Source organism: Desmodus rotundus, chromosome 10, assembly GCF_022682495.2.
Source record: "Desmodus rotundus isolate HL8 chromosome 10, HLdesRot8A.1, whole genome shotgun sequence".
Lineage (NCBI taxonomy): Eukaryota > Metazoa > Chordata > Mammalia > Chiroptera > Phyllostomidae > Desmodus > Desmodus rotundus.
Window position 1 is genome coordinate 27316330 of NC_071396.1, and position 17093 is coordinate 27333422.

A 17093-nucleotide genomic window follows, 5' to 3' on the forward strand; every position below is an offset into this window, starting at 1 on the left:
ATCTTTAGGCTCAAGTTTTCTAATAGCCTAATTTGTACTGGGATTAAGTTCATAGTTATCAAAATCTACCCTTGACTTCTTGAGCAGAATTTAGAGCAGCTAACTACTTTACAGCCATGTGGCGTTTCGTAAAGGTACGTTCCTCTTCTAGGTGAATATGCTCAGGTTTGACAACTTCTTCCTGTGTTAATCTAATAACTTACGTTTTGTGGCATAAAACACTGGAATAAAGAATGGAGGAATCACTTATGCTTCATGTAATAGCTAAAAAAATCACGAACCAGTGGCCGCCACACACGGTGACTTGAAGGGCCCTCACCCTAACATGGCTCAGAGGACAACCGGAGCTCACACTACAGGCCGACTTTCAGAATGTGTTTTAAATGCCATTGTATTCATTCATTAATTCAAACTAATAAAACGTTTCTCAGCAGAGTCCCTGAGGAAATGGCTTTGCTATCAAGTGTGTTAAAATTAATTAACTATTCCCAGAAAATGGGTTTACTTGTGAAATACACACTTATACAATTTTTTGTCTTGCATAGTATTAAAATTTCTCCTATAACCTTTACACCATAAAACCCTATTTCCTAGTGCCCCATGCTAACACTGTATAATGCCCACCTGATTTACCAAAAATTCCAAAGCGGGTTTGTAAACTCTTATTTTTCTATATCAGGTTCAATTAAAGTGATTTATACCAAAAACAGAGGAAGTTCAACTGGGAGCTGATGTCGTCACCCAAAGGAAGTGGGGAGTGTGCAAGCACAACAGGAGCTTTGAGATTACGATGTGAAAAGGGAGAACCACGTGAGAACAGCGTGGAGCCAGCAGTGATTTAGGGTTTGCACTGAAAAACCAGGGCCGCGTGCAAGTGCAGTAGAAGGGCTTCTGTGTTTCAAGCTGCCCTGGGACAGAAAGACTTTGCAGGCTGAAAAACTGAAGAACGGTCACCAACAACAGAAATGACATACAGGAACGCAATCGTTTTGGTGGGGAGGTGAGAAGGCCGGCCTGTACAGGGCAGGGCCGGTTCCCTCGCTGCAGCGATGACAGAAGGACACGCCTGTCGGCCTTAGGCCGCATCCTCGAGTGTGAAAGGCAGAAACGCCCCCTCCTGATCCGCTCACGGCTCACGTACAGGCAGCACAGAGGGGGTCCGCCCACCACAATGCCCATGAGGACAGAGGCAGAGGGTTGCCCCCGGCATGGGGAGCTCCATCAGCCCAGGGACTAATCAACGACAGCACCCAGAGCCCCCAAAGGACAGAGTGAAGACAGCATACCCGACGAAGAGTCGGATGATTTTAGAGCAAAAGACCAACCGTCAGGAGTCATGGACGCACAGTGTGGTAGGCGCAGCTCCACAGGCTTCAGGAACTTGAGGCCGTGGGGCCCACACATCACCAGTGGGCTCAGCAGGGTCTCACCTGGAAGCAGGGAGGGGAAGAGGCAGGGTTAGATGACGTCTCCCTCCCTACGGCAGCACTGACTCGGAAAAACCGAACGGAAGCCACATTGTGTAGTTTTAAATTTCCTTGCGGCCACTTTAACCCACTATATCCCCAAATCATGCCGACGCGTCATCAATTCACTCCATCTGTGAGGTTTGGGTCTGGGACACTTCTGGCACACTTGAGTGCGAATCAGCCACATTTCAAGTAGCCTCAGAGCTGGTGGCACCTGCATGAGATCACAGGTTCTGACAGTGTAAGGTACTGTCAGGCGTACTTTCTGTACATGTTACTTACATCTTGTGTTTCTAAAGCTCCAGATTTGGTTTTTTGGGTTTGTCCAGGGCCAACATACGTTAGTATTCCGGCAAAATGTGAGCAGGTGAGCTGAAGTAAGGTAGAGAAATGCCGCTCGCAGGTTCTAAAGGAAGCCGTGGTGCGGGCCACGGTGTCACCTGACAGGCGCGGGCATACAGGGAACACCCCAGCAGCCCCAGGTTCTGTGAGCAGCTCTGCACCCGCCCCCCCGCCACCCCCCCCCCCCCCACTGAGGTTTCCCTAGGGCTGGGTCTGGGGAGGTGAGTCAGACCCACCCTGAGAGGCTTACGTTCCACAAGCTGGTAACAGGCACAGAGCAAGGCCTGACTCAGTGGGTTTCACCTGGCCCATCTCTAGAGATGAAGGGGTGAACAACTCACAGACAAAGCTGGGGATGTCGGCTAGGACTGCCTGGCAGACAGGAGGAGGAACGGCCAACAGCCCAGCCCCTGCCACTCTCAGACAGGAAGTAAAGCATGCTGTGGGAAAGGTCCAGCAAGCTCACCTCCACCCCTGCCCCGTGCTTCCTGCGGGGGCCCCCACCGCGTGCCCATGCCACCACCGGGCACTCCCCCCCCAGGGCTCTGCGTGACCAGCAGGCTGGCAGAAACGGGGTCTGGGTGATCCTCTCGGTGGAGCCCGACGAGCTCCCAGGCCGCCCATATCACAAAAACGAAGGAGACACGGACACGGTTACCTTTCTCCTTATCTAGAGGCGGCAGGATGCTGTTGTCCCGACAGACCTTGAAGTAGATTTCCTGCTCCACACCCTCGGGAATGGCCCCCTGCGGGATGATTATGCTAACGCCAGTCTCTATGGAGCTCAGCACCCCGCCATTGCTGTTGAACACGCCTCGGGCTGTGGCCACCACCGTGTGACCATCCTCGTCGTCGTCCTCCTCCACCACTGAAGGACTGCGGGTTCAGAAACGCCCGTGAGCAAACCCAAGCGTGGCACAGGCACTCTCCTGACTACTGTTGGTGGCAGCGGCGTCATTTCACTTTTCTTTCTCCATCCGATCACCTAGTTACCGGAGCTTAGCCACCAGAATGGACAGAGCCCGATAGCTTGCTCACCCAACGACTACAGTTCACTGGCATTAAACAGCACGTTTTAACATCCACACAATTGGTGTTTTAAAAGCGATGGCAAGTCATGGCTCAATTGGTAGCACCATTTTTCCTTCTCAGTGTTACGTGAGAAAATGGTGCACCTTGCAACAGACGGCACCTCGGGCCTCATGAAACGTACTCATTAGGTCCCTATCTCCCCGGGATGTGACGTGTGCACACCTCGGCCTCTCCTAGGCACCCGAGGCCCACGTGCCCTCACTGGCAAAGGCACGGTCGCCAGTTCCGTGAGGTGGTATAGAGCAAGCACCTACGGAGAGCAGCCCATTAACGAGGAAAACTGAGGGCAGCAGGGATGTGGTATCGGGAGCACTTCAGAAACGGAGGCTTTTGAGATTCACTGAAGTGAAACTGTGAGCCAGGACCTGACGGGGAGCAGAAGACAGACTGAAAAGATTGAGGCACAAGTGGGCTGGGCAACTCCATTCCCGCACTACCGGGGCTTCAGGGATGGGCACCCACGCCCGAGGGAGCGCTTGCCCCCAGTCCCCTCCTGTTAAGGAGACAGTCCTGCTCAGGGAGGAGGCTGCGGGCCTCCTGGCCTTGGATACTGCCTGCGAGGGCTTCTCTGCTCAGTGAGTGGGTCTGGGGCTGCGGTGAGCTTGCGTGTGGCGGGCTGGGCCTGGTCCACACCACGGATGACAGCACAGAGGGGAGTCACAGTGGGGCTCCTCACAGACACCCCCCCTCGTCTGCTCAGACAGCCGACTCCCTAAAACTCTAAAACAGGTACTGCTGCTTAACAACCACTTTGAGCTCATTACACCTTCATTTCTTTTTAACATCAGTGCTGAACACACAGTGGACGAGGAGCATAGACGCTTGTGGTTTTGAGGTCCAAGGTCACGGGAAGCCACGGGTGTTGAGGACGGCCTGGGGTCAGACGACCAGGGCCTGGATCTAGGCTCCCTGCACCCTAGCTGCGTGACCTTGGGCTCTCTGCAATGTCACTCAACCTGAGTGCTTGGTGATACAGGGCTCACAACAATACCCACTAAGCACACACAACTCTTAGCTTCATCACCCTACCGGCACCGTCCTGGACGTCTTGCAGGACCTTCTGTGGGTCGGCACTTGTGGCCACCCACACCGTGGTCACCAGTGTTCGGTTTGAAGTCTGAGCACGAGCTGAGTTAAAGTCAGGCCCCCGACCAGAGAACCCACATCGAGCTCATGTCAGACAAGTCACAAGGCCAGAAACAAGGCAAAACCCTCACCTCACAGGAACAGCCTTTGGGCCCGAGCTGACGCTGTTCAGTTGATACTTCGGCCTGTCCACACGGAGGGGGAAGGCCTCGACCCCGCTGTCGGACTCGGGAGGTGGTGCGGAGCTGTGCGTCTTCACAAGCGTTTTCGGGGAAGTGGGGGCTTTTGAAGACAAGTCAGGCTTGTGTGCACTTTCACTGGGCAGGAGGTTGTGACTGAACTTAGGGCTTTCAAACTTGCGCTCAAATGGCCGCGCAGAACTTGTGTAGGGTTTCGGGGTGAATCGATTGTACGTTGGGGCGACTGTTTTCTGAGTCTGTTCAGTTCCATTCACTGGCACTTTCTCTGGGAAACTCTTCTGGGGGTAGAAAGTGGACTGAGCGGGATCCTCTCGGTTCGGTGGTCTGAATGCTGCTGGCTTATTCTGAGATGGAGGTGGGTCTGGTTTGGACACTAAAGAATTCTGAAAATCCAGTGACACTAAATTACCTGGAAAGAAAAAAGAATATACAAGCCTTTTTAAAACTTCTTGAAAGGAGGTTTTACGGCTCCTCTGACATTTCCCTATCTGGACTTGCCCTGTTGTGGAAGTCAAGACCTAGTTCAAAGCTGCCACAGTCAGAGGGCAGCTCGTGAGCACTGGGGACTGAGTGTGATGCTGAGGGCCTGGCAGGTGGCCGGGACGCACGGTTAGTGCACCCCACTGCCTTGGAGTCAGGGCCACAACGCCTAGGGTCCTGGCCCCTCTCTAACATCCATAACAAGTTAGAAGCAGAATGAAAAATATGGCTATGTTAAAAAAGAAAATCAGTACTGAAAACTCACTGTAATTAGAGTCAGGAGAAAAGCCACAGCTTGAGAGAAGCTGTTAACAACATGTAACGGACAAAGAATTAAGACCCAAAACCCATGAAGAACACCCACACATCCATAAGAAAGACGCAGCCTAACAGGAAGGTGGGCAAAGACACGAACACAAGTGAAAACCAGAATGCCCAGTAGTCATGTAACAACACCCTCACCCTCACTAGGAATTAGGAAAATGCAAAGCCCAAACAAACAGAAAACATGAAATACCATCTCACACCCCTTAGGTTAGCAAAACTTAAGTCTAGCAGTGGCTGGTTGGCAAGATGCAGAACAGCAAGAATTTCCACGTCCTGCCTGGGTGGGAATGTAAAACAGTCCCAACTGGAGTGCAGGAAATAAATAAGGAGAAAATACTACCAACGCTCTAGAGCTCCTTCAGATGAGAGCAGAAGAGGGAACACGCCCTCACTCCTTTATGAAACCAGCACAACCTTGACACCAAACCCAGGCAAGGACACTGTGAGAAAAGGAAACTACAAACCCAAACTCCTTATGAACGCTGTTATGTCATTCACTCCATTAACAGAATAAAGGAGAAAATTCTTACAAGCCTCTTTATTACACGCAGAGAAAGCATTTCACAAAACGGTTTCAGCAAATTAGGACTAGAAGGGAACGTCCTAAACCGAGTAAGAAGGAAGCTACAAAAACCTACAGCTGACGTGGTAAAAGTGAAACAGCAAATCCTCTCCCCGAGATGAGGAAGCAGCAAAGACGTCTGCTTTCATCACTTCTACTCAACACTTCAGTGGAGGTCCCAGCCAGTACAAACAGGCAAAAAAATAAACAAATAAATGAAAGGCGTAAGCACTGGAAAGCAATGGAAACTTCATCTGCAGACGTGACGGTGTGTAAAGAAACCCTAACGTGAAGTTATGTAAATCTGCAACTACAGCTTGTCTGGTTGAGACTCGACCTGTAATCTGACTCCTACATAAATGAAAGAAGTACTGTTTGTGTCATAGCAGCAAAGTGTCAACAGAAGGATAAATTGCAGTATATTCTGAGGGTAAAATATAGCTTATTTATTTTGGGGGAGGATTGTGTTGGGGGAAGGACCCAACAAGAACAGGGTTGTCAGGAGGTGGAGGGAACAGTTTTCATTTCAGGGAGTGTGATGAAAGGCAGAGAGATACGAAGGTAGGTTCCAAGAGGCAGCAGGGTTAGAACAAGGGATTACTGATGGAACAGGTGGCCTGAGTGTGTCTGAAGCAGAGGGGAGAGCTCTGTGGAAGGGGGATACTGGTGGAGGAGGCCAAGAGAAGGATGAGGGGAGCAGGAGGAAGGAAGAGGAGCCGGGCCCCTGGCCCAGGAGGAGGATCAGCACGCACAAGGGAGACAGCCAGTGCTCGGAGAGAGAGCTATGAAGGAGCGCGGATGGGCCAATGTGCAGCGCCATGGCTATTAAAATGAACACATGGGAGCTCCGTTCTCCACCTTGCTGAGGTTCTGCTACATAACATAAACGCAAAGGCAAGGAGCAAGGGATACATGTTAGGTGAAACTTCACGTCTTTCCTGTTGTGTGTGAAGAGGGAACAAACAATAATTTTTACACCACCATTCAAGTATTTAGATCGGACACACTGGTAAACAAGAGCTCCTTCCAGAAACCGAGCTACGCTAATAAAACAGTAAACCCTACTCGGCAAAAAGCTTGTCCAGTATAACGGTCACAGTCATAAACACAAGTGATGTACTTTTAGCGAAATCCTTAGTTTCCACTGTTCCCGGCCTAAAGGTTTCATGTATTATGTCTGATACGGAAAACCATTTTGCTTAGAAACAGGAAGAACTTAAGTTTGCAAGTATCACTCCATGAGCAAGGTGACGCCAACCTCCGATGGCCCTACCTTCCCCATGGGCTCCCTTAGCGTGCGTGTGCAGCAAGGAGCTGGTGGCTGGCGGGGCAGGCTGGGAGTACTGTGCGGGCAGCGGGGGCGGTGGGGGCGTGGCCTGGCCAGGGTCGTAGCGTTTCTCTCCGAAGGATCTATCCACAGTGTCCGCCTCGGTAGACTTGCCCCTGTGAAAAAACAAAGACACGGCCAGCCGCTGAAAACGGACTCCCACTGACAAAGCAAGTTCTCGTTCTCTAAGTGTCCCTAAGTTGTTTTTTATCCAGAATTTTCACAATTTAGTCTTATGAGTATGGGAAGCTACTCTACCAAAATAAGCAAACAAATTCAACAATTCATCAACATGAGAGATGTGGAGACAGCACAGGTACTTTGAGAATATCAGGAAAACATCCAGAGGACGGCAACTAAAAGGCAGATGAAATTCTGGGTGTACTTGTGATAGTTAACTGTGTTGTTCACAGTTTAAGAAGGTCTTGCAAATATTTTGGAAAGTACTAATAGGCCCAAACGGTCCTCGGGTTCATCGCTGATTTCATCTGTAAGGCGCCAAGGCGTGCCCTGGCACCTCAGAGCACCAGGCAGGATGTCGGACGGGGCCGGCCAGGGCTCCCAGCAAAGTTAGGGAGTGAATGGCTGTGGCTCATTGGGCCATCAGGTCTCAGCCACAGCTACTGAAACTCGGCCCGAGAGCGGCCAGGGACCATGTGGAAACGAAGGAGTGTGGCTGTCAGGACCATCTAAGAACGGACAGCTTTTACTTTGCAGTTTGCCCTGGGTGCACCAGTCCGATTCTTTGTCAACAACAGCTAGAGAAGAAGGTATTGCTTAATTTTACTGAAGTCCAATTGGGCCGTGCACACTTATTTTCTCAGATTGCCAATTGTTCACACGCGACGTGAAATGCACACACAGGAAACCGTGGAAATAGACCCACAATCCAACACTGCCATCTAGCCCTTGGTAGAGAGCCAGGCCGCACTGGCTTTACGTGCACGAACGGTGACATGGACGTGTCAAAGGGACTCGCACAGGAGGCCTTCACTGAGGAAGTCTGGCTTTATCATAAGCTGTGACACCAAGCTGTTATTTCACTGCCCACATTCAGACTGGGCACTTGAAGGCCACGTTCTGATCCGGAAGTGCACATAATGCCAACGACAGGCGAGAGACACCTCACGTGACAGCCTCACATAAACGCCAGTCTTACCACTTGATGCTCCTTCTCAAGTAGTCATAGCTAGTGTGAGAGCCGAGAAATCTAGGCGACGGCAAGCAAGTACAACAGAAAAATGAAAGAAAATGGTCAATCTAACTAAGAAACTTGCAGCAAATGCGACTCAAATGTCATTTCAAAACATCAACCAAAAGACAGGCATCCACCATTTCAAAATAACTCGATCCACAAAAGAAACTATCCCTAACTCCACTGAGCGAGGGAAAGGCCCAGTAAATTCAACCACAATAACTTGGGCCCTGCCCCCACCCCCCCACGTGGTCTAACTGGTGGTGTGAGCACCCGTCTGCTGCCCCCTCTGCCACTGCTACCAAGGAACGAATCCAGTAAAGGAGCAGTACTCAGGGTGATTGGCAGGTCCCGAGTAAGTCAGAATGAGATGCTCCTTTAAAAGCAAAGGGCTGCCCTGGCTGGTATAGCTCAGTGGATTGAGCGCTGGCCTTTAAACCAAAAGGTCGCCGGTTCGACTCCCAGTCAAGACTCATGCCTGGGTTGTGGGCCAGGTCCCCAGTTGGGGGTGTGAGAGAGACAACAGATCAATGCATCTGTCGTACACTGAACTTTCTCTCCCTTTCTCCCTCCCTCTCGGAAAAAAACCCAAAAAGGCTGGGCAAGAGAGCTCTTCGAAGTGAAAACACAGGAAGAAGTGACGGACAGTCAGGCGCACAGACCCCCCCAGCAAGGAAGGGAGAAATGGGCAAGGGGAACGTGCACCCCTCTGGAACGTGCAGTTCCCACGTATGCATCCCCGGTACGTATTCCTGTCCAGCAAGACTGGACCCATCGCCAGTTCTAAGGGCAGGTGCAGCCTATCTACAAAGCTGCCGCACCTGAATGTCACAGCCCCTCTCATCTAATGTCACACACACACAGAAACAACCCTACAGTAATCTTATACTTAGTTCCTAAAAGCTGAACACCGCCAATGTGTGTTTTAAGGCCTGGAAGTCCCACAGCAACATGACCCTGGAGAGAGAGGGGCCCGCACGTCAGAACCCCAGCTGCCCTGGAGGAGTGACACCATCTCTGGGCCGGCACGTGCGTCCAGGCCCAGCCTGGACTCCGGGGGGGGGGCGGTCCTGACCTGCTTTGAGACGCTCTGTCCCAGTGTTCCCACTTCCAGCCCAGATCCCTACACTGTAAGGCAGGGCGGTATCTGCTGGCTTCCTGGGGCACCTGTCCTGTGCCAACAGAGACTTCTCCCCTCTCTAGTTCCTACCACTATGGGGGTTTTTTAAGATGAATATAAGCATATATTTTCCAGAAGAAGACAACTTTGCTCTTTTGCTTTAGGAAATAAAGGCCTGTAGGCAATCTCTTGGTAACAGTAAGTAGTTTTGAAATGCAGGACGAAGGGCATCCCATGTTCTAAACCACTTTCCTATTGTTCAAGCTGTATTAGCTGGGCAGAAGGGTAGCAGCAAAAGCAGAGAAACCACCTATGGGACCCTCACTCTGCTCTCCGATTCTCCTCTCCTTGCAGTTAAGATGCCGACGCGGAGGCGCGCAGCACAGTTAAGAAGGAGGAAGCTCATCCGAGTGCCCATTTAGTTCCACCTTCTCACTTGGTCCCGGAAGCCTCTGCCCAGCTAGCGACGGTCCCAGAGCTGCGCGGGTGAGCAGCTAGTGGGCGGCAGATGCGCGAGGGCACCGTGCCCGCGCCGAGCTCCGTTCGCATGGTGCACTGTCCCTGAGCCCCAGCCAGCAAACCTGCCATGTAAGTTTCTCATCACAGATGAACTGCATCTTCTTCCTGGAACACCAGATGAACACACAGCCGAAAAGGCCTTGCTAATGGATTTTCTGGCAAACCTTTTTAGACCTGAATGTATTTTTTAAGGATGTATTGTATTTACCAAGTAAGGGAAAGGATAAATAAAATCTCTCTCCTTAAACGCCACTCCCTGGACCCTCTTCTGAGAGGAATGAACTCGTCACCGACTTAGGTCAAAACTGTAACAGAAGGTGCGCCTCCTGCCTTACCAAAGGGGGGCTCCGGAGGCTCAGGGCTGAGCCTGCCTCGGTCTGCACGTCGGATGCATGGGTGTTTCTCCAGCATGCTGTGAGGGCAGGCTCGCACCACCAGCCTGAGACCCCGTTTGCACAGAATAGAATCCCGGCACCCCACGGCTGCATGTACATTGTTATTAATGGCTTTCTCTGTGGACGAGGATTTAAAAGGATGACAGGGCAAAAAAGGTTTTAAATCCTCACTTCAAAGGATGTCTCAGAAAAAAGTGGCCGGTGAGGGCTTTCTGATATGTCCCCTTGGCTCCACTAAACTACGGTCACGGTCATTCAAACGCTAATGCAGGTGCCACCAGAAAGGGAATTTTCAGACGGAAAGCCTCGAATCAGTTGAGTTTTAAGTTAATTAAAGAGATGGGCCCTTTGAAGGGGAACTGAGGCTTCCCTGAGCTCAGACGCTGATTCCCTCCTCCGGCCCCAGGGGCTGTCCCCCACTGTAAGCTCACTCCTCGTCTTAAAGCCACGTCTGCCTTCCGCTCTCAGGGGCTGGTTTTGTGGATGCATGAACCCACCTGTGCCTCTGAGGGTTCAGCCCCCGCTCTCAGCACCAAGCTTGGTGTCACTCAGGGCTCAACCAGGGAGACAAAAGCAGCAGAGACGGACCCACGCAGGCACACTTGCATCTGTGCCCCGACAAAACAGGCAAGGAAGAACCACCGACCAAAAACCCAAGAAACAAGTAAACGGAAGCGAGCAGCGCAGGAAAGGAAAAAGCCTGGGAGTCAAAAACTGGGGGTTCACTGCCAGCTCTGCACGTCACGTTACCTTATGGAGCTCAGTTTCCTTGTGTATAAAACTGGACAAGAAATTTCTAAAGTGCCCCCGAAGTCCAATAATAAAAAAGACAAGCTCTCTCCTTGAAAAAATACAATCTATTCTCTTCCCTCAAAAAATGTTGCCTCAATACATCCGTTTTTATACTTAAACATTAAAAAAGAGCCAGCATTAACTGCTGCACAGAAGGGAGACAGGCTTATGATTCACCTAAAAATCAGGGTCTTCACTGTTTATTGTTTCTTACCTCTGGCTTTACCATCTTTCCCTAAATGCCAACACTTGCTGTATCTGCTACCAGAGCTTAAGAACAAACCCCAAACACATCCTAGAGCTCAAAGTACGCGCAGTGCTCACCTGCTGGAGTCCACAGTGTGTAAGACAAACTTAACTACTTCCTTCGAAATACTGAACTTCATGAAATCAACTCCACTTCACGCAATCAAACCTTTATGTGTCATCTTGTTTTCAAAAGGGGAAGTGTGAGGTGAAATAACTTACTTCGAAGAGTAACTGGACAGGTTTGGCTGATGCTGAGAAGGAAGCGGCTTGGCCGGCTCTGGGAGGTGGCCGGCAGGCACGTGCGCAGAAGGCTTGTTCTCAAAACTTCTCCGATCGAAGTAGGAGAGCTGTTTTCGGTAATACTCTTCATCTTCCTCAGGATCATAATGATTTGACCGAACGATATCTTCAGGGGGCTTTGGCTGAGGTTTCTGAGGTTCTGGGATCCTGACAAGGAACGGCAAATGGAACGGCTTTTTCGGTGCTGCTTTCACAAGGAAAGTGGAGTCTGCGAATCACTTACACCCCGACCCGCCCCTGAGCTGTGACTGCTCAGGACCCAGCTGAGCAGCACGACCCTCAAAATGGACACTTTAACTCCGTCTTCACACACTGGGCGCAGAAGGCAGCCCTCTTCCAGCCCTCGAGGTTCATTGCCACCGTCTATCAAGCTCAGTATTTGTCTGGTTAGAGGCCTCACAGCAGGTTGTAGGCAGTTAATCAGAAAGAGAAGAGGAAGTGAAATCAGGCCAGTGAGGAACTTCTCCCGGAAGTGCAGACACCAATGGCAGCAACAATAACCGAGAGGATTTAACAACGTTCTAGAAAAGACTTTTTAGGAATTGGAATTGGACATCGAGACATGACCCTCATTTAAGGACACAGCTTTGTAAAGTCCAAGGTTCCAGAGGGCACAGGAAGCAGAGGAGAAAGTGCGTTACTAAGCAACCCAGTACACTGTTATTTACGTTCTGTTTAGCACATTTGAGAGATTTCGCATCAAAACGCTTGAACTTCACTAGGTTTTACACCCAAAAAAGGGCTAAGCATCAATTCTTACAAGTTTATTTTATGCCACACAGACAATATGCTAATGACACTAGCCAGAGGAGGCACCACAGCGGCTCCCATTTTCGTGAGAAACGCCCCCGTGGTTAAAAACAGAGGACGGGGTCTCCGTGAGAGTTCCTCTCTGTCACAGGCGCAAATGTCAGCACGTAAACACGGGTGAGGCAGGAGCCTGTCTCCAATCCAGCCTGTCCCTTGGCAGCAGTGCCGTGGCCCCCGGGGACAGCACAGCGGGCCGGGCCTCTCTCTGGCTCCGCCCTATCCTGCAGATGCCCCCATGCAGCCTCTGCTTCCTTCCCAGCGTGGGGTGCTCAGCCCCACGGCCAGCACATAGCATGTGCTCACTGAACAGTGAATGCGTTACTTTGGCCAATCTGGGCTGTTTTCTTACCTCTCAAAACTGAGAGTGTGCATGTCTGAAAACACTTTTAAAACTAAAATAACATGATGCAAATATTAGGGCTTTAAAATTCTCATTTGAGTGATCTGCTAGAAAAATATGTTTCCACGATCCTGGTTTCCCGAAGCCACAGTGAAGGCCTGTCCTAGGGATGTAACACAGAGCCTCGTTTCCTTTCCCAGGGCCACGTGCCACTGGGAAGGCCGGCAGTGTTCCTTCGAGCACGAGAGTCCCGTCACTCCGGCACACACACCCTGAGAGGCTTGTTCACTGACCAAGAGGGTTGGAGTCCCAGTCAGTCCCATCCCGCCCACAACACCAAGGGTACCCACCTGTATAGGGTCTTGTCGTGGTCACTGAACTGGCTCTGCAGAGTGGCTTTAGGGCCGATGACGGGAGCCCCTGGAGGTTTGGATGCTACCTCTGGAGGCTGCAAAAATGACAAACACACCTCAGGGACAGATCATTACCAAACAGGCTGCACGGTGATGGGCAGGCACTGGGAAGCATTTAGAACTACCCGTCACCAAACATGCTCAGGTGTCCCAGGCAGGGAGGCCCCAGTCACACAGTTACCTTAAAGCTGGCCGTGTGGTTTTCATCCTTTCTGCTCTCCAAGGATTGGGACCTTTTGTTTTCGAACATCTTCACCCTGGTGAGCACGGACTGGGGTTTCATGGCTGGGTCTTCCTCCTCTTCAGTCAGAGCGGGAGGCGGAGGCAATGGCTTGGTAGAGGACGGTGGCACTTCCGGCTTGTGCTGAGAAGCGGGCATCAGAGGAGGGACCCCTGCAGCACCGTGGAGAGGCTCATACTGGCCTGCTGTAGAGGGAAAGCCCTGTGCCGGAACCTGCTCGTAACTCCGTGGGTACTGGTCGTAATACTGCTTGGGCTCAGCTGCCTTGGGGCCTGCTAGAGCGTAGGGCTGCGCCTCCGGCCTGTACCTGCTGTGCACATCATACCCAAGGGTGGCCGGCTCCTCCTGCCGGAGGGTGGAGGTTCGAGGGAGCTGGTCATAGCGCGGCCTGCTGTCGTAGGGTAGGGGGCCTGGCTCTTCGAACCGTGGGAAATACCCTCGCTCGGAGGACTCTTCGGGGCGCTGACTGTCGAAAGGCGGCCGAGGCTGGCAGGGCTGCTTCTCGTCATAGTACGACCAGTGCTCTTCATACGCAGGGACACGCTCTTCGAAGCGCAGGCGGTGGTCGAAGTGCCGAGGAAACTGCTCCGTGTAGCTGGAGGAGTCGTGTCTGTACACGGGCTGCTCCAGGTCTCTGTTGGCTTGCTTCTCCAGGTAGTGGGGCTGCGGCTCGTAGCTCAGGGCAGGCTCCCTGTCCGGCCTCTGCCCTGGGTGACCAACCGCTGGCTGCTTCAGAACATGGTTCTGCCTTATCATGTCCTCAGGATAGGGGTCCTTTCTGTACACCTGCGTAACAAATTCATGGGTAAGTGCACAGGCTTGGTTCTAACGCGAGTCTATTTTAATAGACAAGATATGATTTAATATGTAAAAATAGTTATGTTCTATCATTTATTACTGGGGCAGAAAGAGATTAGTGGAGAAAGCCAGTTTACATGAAAGCTCAAAATTTACAGTGCAGGTAAGGGCTTTTATGTTCTAGCATGTGCTAAATGAAAAGGGAGTGAAAGGTAATTATTTGGTTTAGTTGAAAACTAATGCACTAAAACATTGATTCCCCTTGATTTGCACATTGAAAATAAAAATCATGAAGAAAATGAACAGACACCATAATTTAAAAAACAAGAATGTCTATGATGGGCATCAATGATATAGTGAGGAATTCGGGGAGATACAGAAAACCCCAAAACAAAAACAACAAAAATATTAATCAAAGCCCCCAATTAAAAGGCCTGTTTCCGAATCATGTGTATGCCACCAGAAGCCATGCAAACTATGAGACGCAGACGCTCTGTGCCGACGGCAAGCGCTTTGGTATGCACGCCCACGGGGACACAGCGAAGGGACAGCGGCGGGGGGCCCAGGTGGCCGTGGGCCAGTGGGCAGGGAGCGCGAGGGCGGCGCTGCAGCACAGGTACCTGCGTTGGGTCTGCGTGCGGCGGCAGTGAGGCTCCTCGGTCTCCTAGCACTGTGTGGGCCGCCTCAGCACCCGGAGTTCTGAGAGGGCTGGCCTGTGCTGAGGGAGAGGCGGGGGGAGCCGGGGCGGGCTCCTCCAGTCTGACATGAGTTAGTTTTACGTGAGGGTTAACGGCAGAGGCTGATGGTGCTGGGTTTGTTTCAGGCGAAAGGTAGGGGACTGGAGATGAGGCTTCTGCTTTCTGTGAAGTGTTTAAAATATTTTAAATGCTGTTTCATTTACCGCTAACTGCCCACCTCTACTTATCGTGGTTGGTAAACATACATTTTAAGTGTGCAGAATGACAAAACTATGACTTTAGGTCCTATGTTTTTAGAAAATTCGGTATATTGCTGTGTAAGAGGAACACACAGAGTTTAGAATTAAGTCCTTGGTGGTTTCATCGCAAAGTTAAAAGTTAATTCTTAATCTGGAGAAAGGACAGAGTATATTCTTTAGCTGAACCACCACTCTAAAATTCCATAACGCACCTCTAACTGCAGAACGCTGGGCGCTTGCTGCTTACCTGTTGAGAGGCTGTTTTAAATCCGGGGGAGTCTATTCTATGGATGGGCTGTGGCTGCGCTTGTGGTGAGTAAGGAGGGTATGTCTGGCTTTCGTGATGCATTCCAGAGGAGTCCTCTCTCACAGGTTCAGAGGACCGTGTGATGGCAGACTCCGGGGGAGTCCCCACCTCATCGTTAAGGGTCTCATCTAGTTCTTGATCAGTGTAGGCCCCGCCTTCTGTATCTGTGTCTTCATAGTCAGAGGTGTGTCTACTGTCCGTGCTATACATTGAGTATTCACTACCCGGGGCTGACAGGTAGGACAGACGGTCGTCATGCAAATCAAGGTCATCACTTGTCGCACCATCCGCCTGGGTCAAATAAAAGTAAATTGAAAAATTTATTCAGCAGTTCTTTAAGCGATGACCCTTCTTTACAAGGGAGAGAGAAAGGGATATTGCCCTGTGAAGAAATCGCCTAGCTCTCGAAGCTTCTGCGGAGGAAAGGCCGAGAAGACTGTACAAGCACACAGGCAGACACACAGAGCGGCCTCGGAGACCCCGGGGCGGGGACGGACCAAACACCAGCTGGCTGTGGGGACCCAGCGGGGCTCAGGCCCAGCCCGGAAGGAGGAGGGTGAGGCAATGCTGGCACCACTCGGGTTCATGACACCTGTCAGTTGCCGGCCTGTCAGCCCAAAGCCAGGTGAGGAGGGACAGTCAAACCAAGCTCACAGGAACAAGGACACACTGACAGCACGCATGGGAGGACAGCCATGACAAGAAACGCCACGGTTCACGCTGGGGAAGAGCCGAAGCTTTTGTCAAACGCAACGGAAAAGCGTCGCCTCCGTGCTGGCTGCCACCCTGACAAGGTCTTTCTGTTACTCGTCAAAGATGCAGCAGCTAATGGGAAGCGAGAGAGGAATGCAGTTACGCTTCTCTTTTACAAGTAATCAAGAGCTGACTCTGTGTTTCCCAGTCTTCACTGTCTTCAGAGAAGGCCAGAAAGAAAGGAGGAACACTGGAGGGGATGGGGAGTAAAGAGCTGTGCCGACAGGCTGGCACTGGGTACTGATCTGGAAGTAGCGCCTGGAAGGAACAGCACAGTCCCTGAGACCCTGCCTGGACACGGCGTCCCATCAGGCACAAAAAGGACTGGAACCCAGAATTCAGACAGTCTTTCTTCCACGTCAGCGTGGACTGAAGGACAAATAGAAGGCTGGAGCCACCTGAATGGGGTTTCCCACACAGTCCCATGCTTGCTGTGTGAGAGCCGGACCCTGCCCACGGCCCTCGTGGGAGGGAAAGCCAGGTTGCACCAGGCCTCCCCGCAGGCTCTGGTTTGCACCCGCTGGCCTGGGGCAGCGGGCGTCCAGGCCACAGCAGAATGCATCCCCCTGCGATCTCCATGGCTCTGAACTCTGCACTGCAGCTGCAGAAGAGAAGCCCTGCCATCTGCTGGGGTCTTTACCTTGCAGGGTTCTGGGAGGCTGCTGCCCAGCAGGCAGCCAGGAGGATAGTTAAGGCCTTGGGAAGAGTAGCTCAGAGCTCACCAGTGCACCTGGCTCTTGCCCTGGTACGAGGTACAGAAGCGAGCAAGAACCACGGGTCACTATGGACCAGGAGATGGCCTACCCCAACAGGTTAAGAAAGTTTCAAGATGACTCTCCTTGGTTTAGCAGGGGACATAGAAGACTGCAGGACCTTGGACACAGGAACTCTTTCTGGCCACTAGATCCCGACAGTCAGCTCAGGGGAGTCAGCGTGAAATGAAGTGGTTTCACTTGAAGAATCTTTTCAGGTAAAATATACTTGAATGAAAGGGGGTGGCAGAAATCAAGCTTGATTTACACTGTAATAACATTTTCTG

General features: G+C 51.5%; 1 protein-coding gene across 6 annotated transcripts in view; it reads right to left on the reverse strand.

Moving 5' to 3' along the window:
- The window catches only part of TJP1 (tight junction protein 1), a 169502-nt gene that overhangs the window by 2695 nt on the left and 149714 nt on the right, over nucleotides 1-17093 (reverse strand). For 2 of the 6 annotated variants that reach the window (XM_053912791.2, XM_053912795.1), the window contains 9 exons: nucleotides 15242-15592; nucleotides 14678-14917; nucleotides 13200-14045; nucleotides 12956-13053; nucleotides 11375-11602; nucleotides 6832-7001; nucleotides 4121-4598; nucleotides 2470-2687; nucleotides 1287-1430 (listed from right to left, as the gene is read on the reverse strand). In XM_053912791.2, coding sequence (XP_053768766.1) covers nucleotides 1287-1430; nucleotides 2470-2687; nucleotides 4121-4598; nucleotides 6832-7001; nucleotides 11375-11602; nucleotides 12956-13053; nucleotides 13200-14045; nucleotides 14678-14917; nucleotides 15242-15592 — 2773 coding nt within the window. The remainder of the gene's footprint in view (nucleotides 1-1286; nucleotides 1431-2469; nucleotides 2688-4120; nucleotides 4599-6831; nucleotides 7002-11374; nucleotides 11603-12955; nucleotides 13054-13199; nucleotides 14046-14677; nucleotides 14918-15241; nucleotides 15593-17093) is intronic. The other 4 variants (XM_053912793.2, XM_053912792.2, XM_053912796.2 and 1 more) reach the window with 4 other exon arrangements.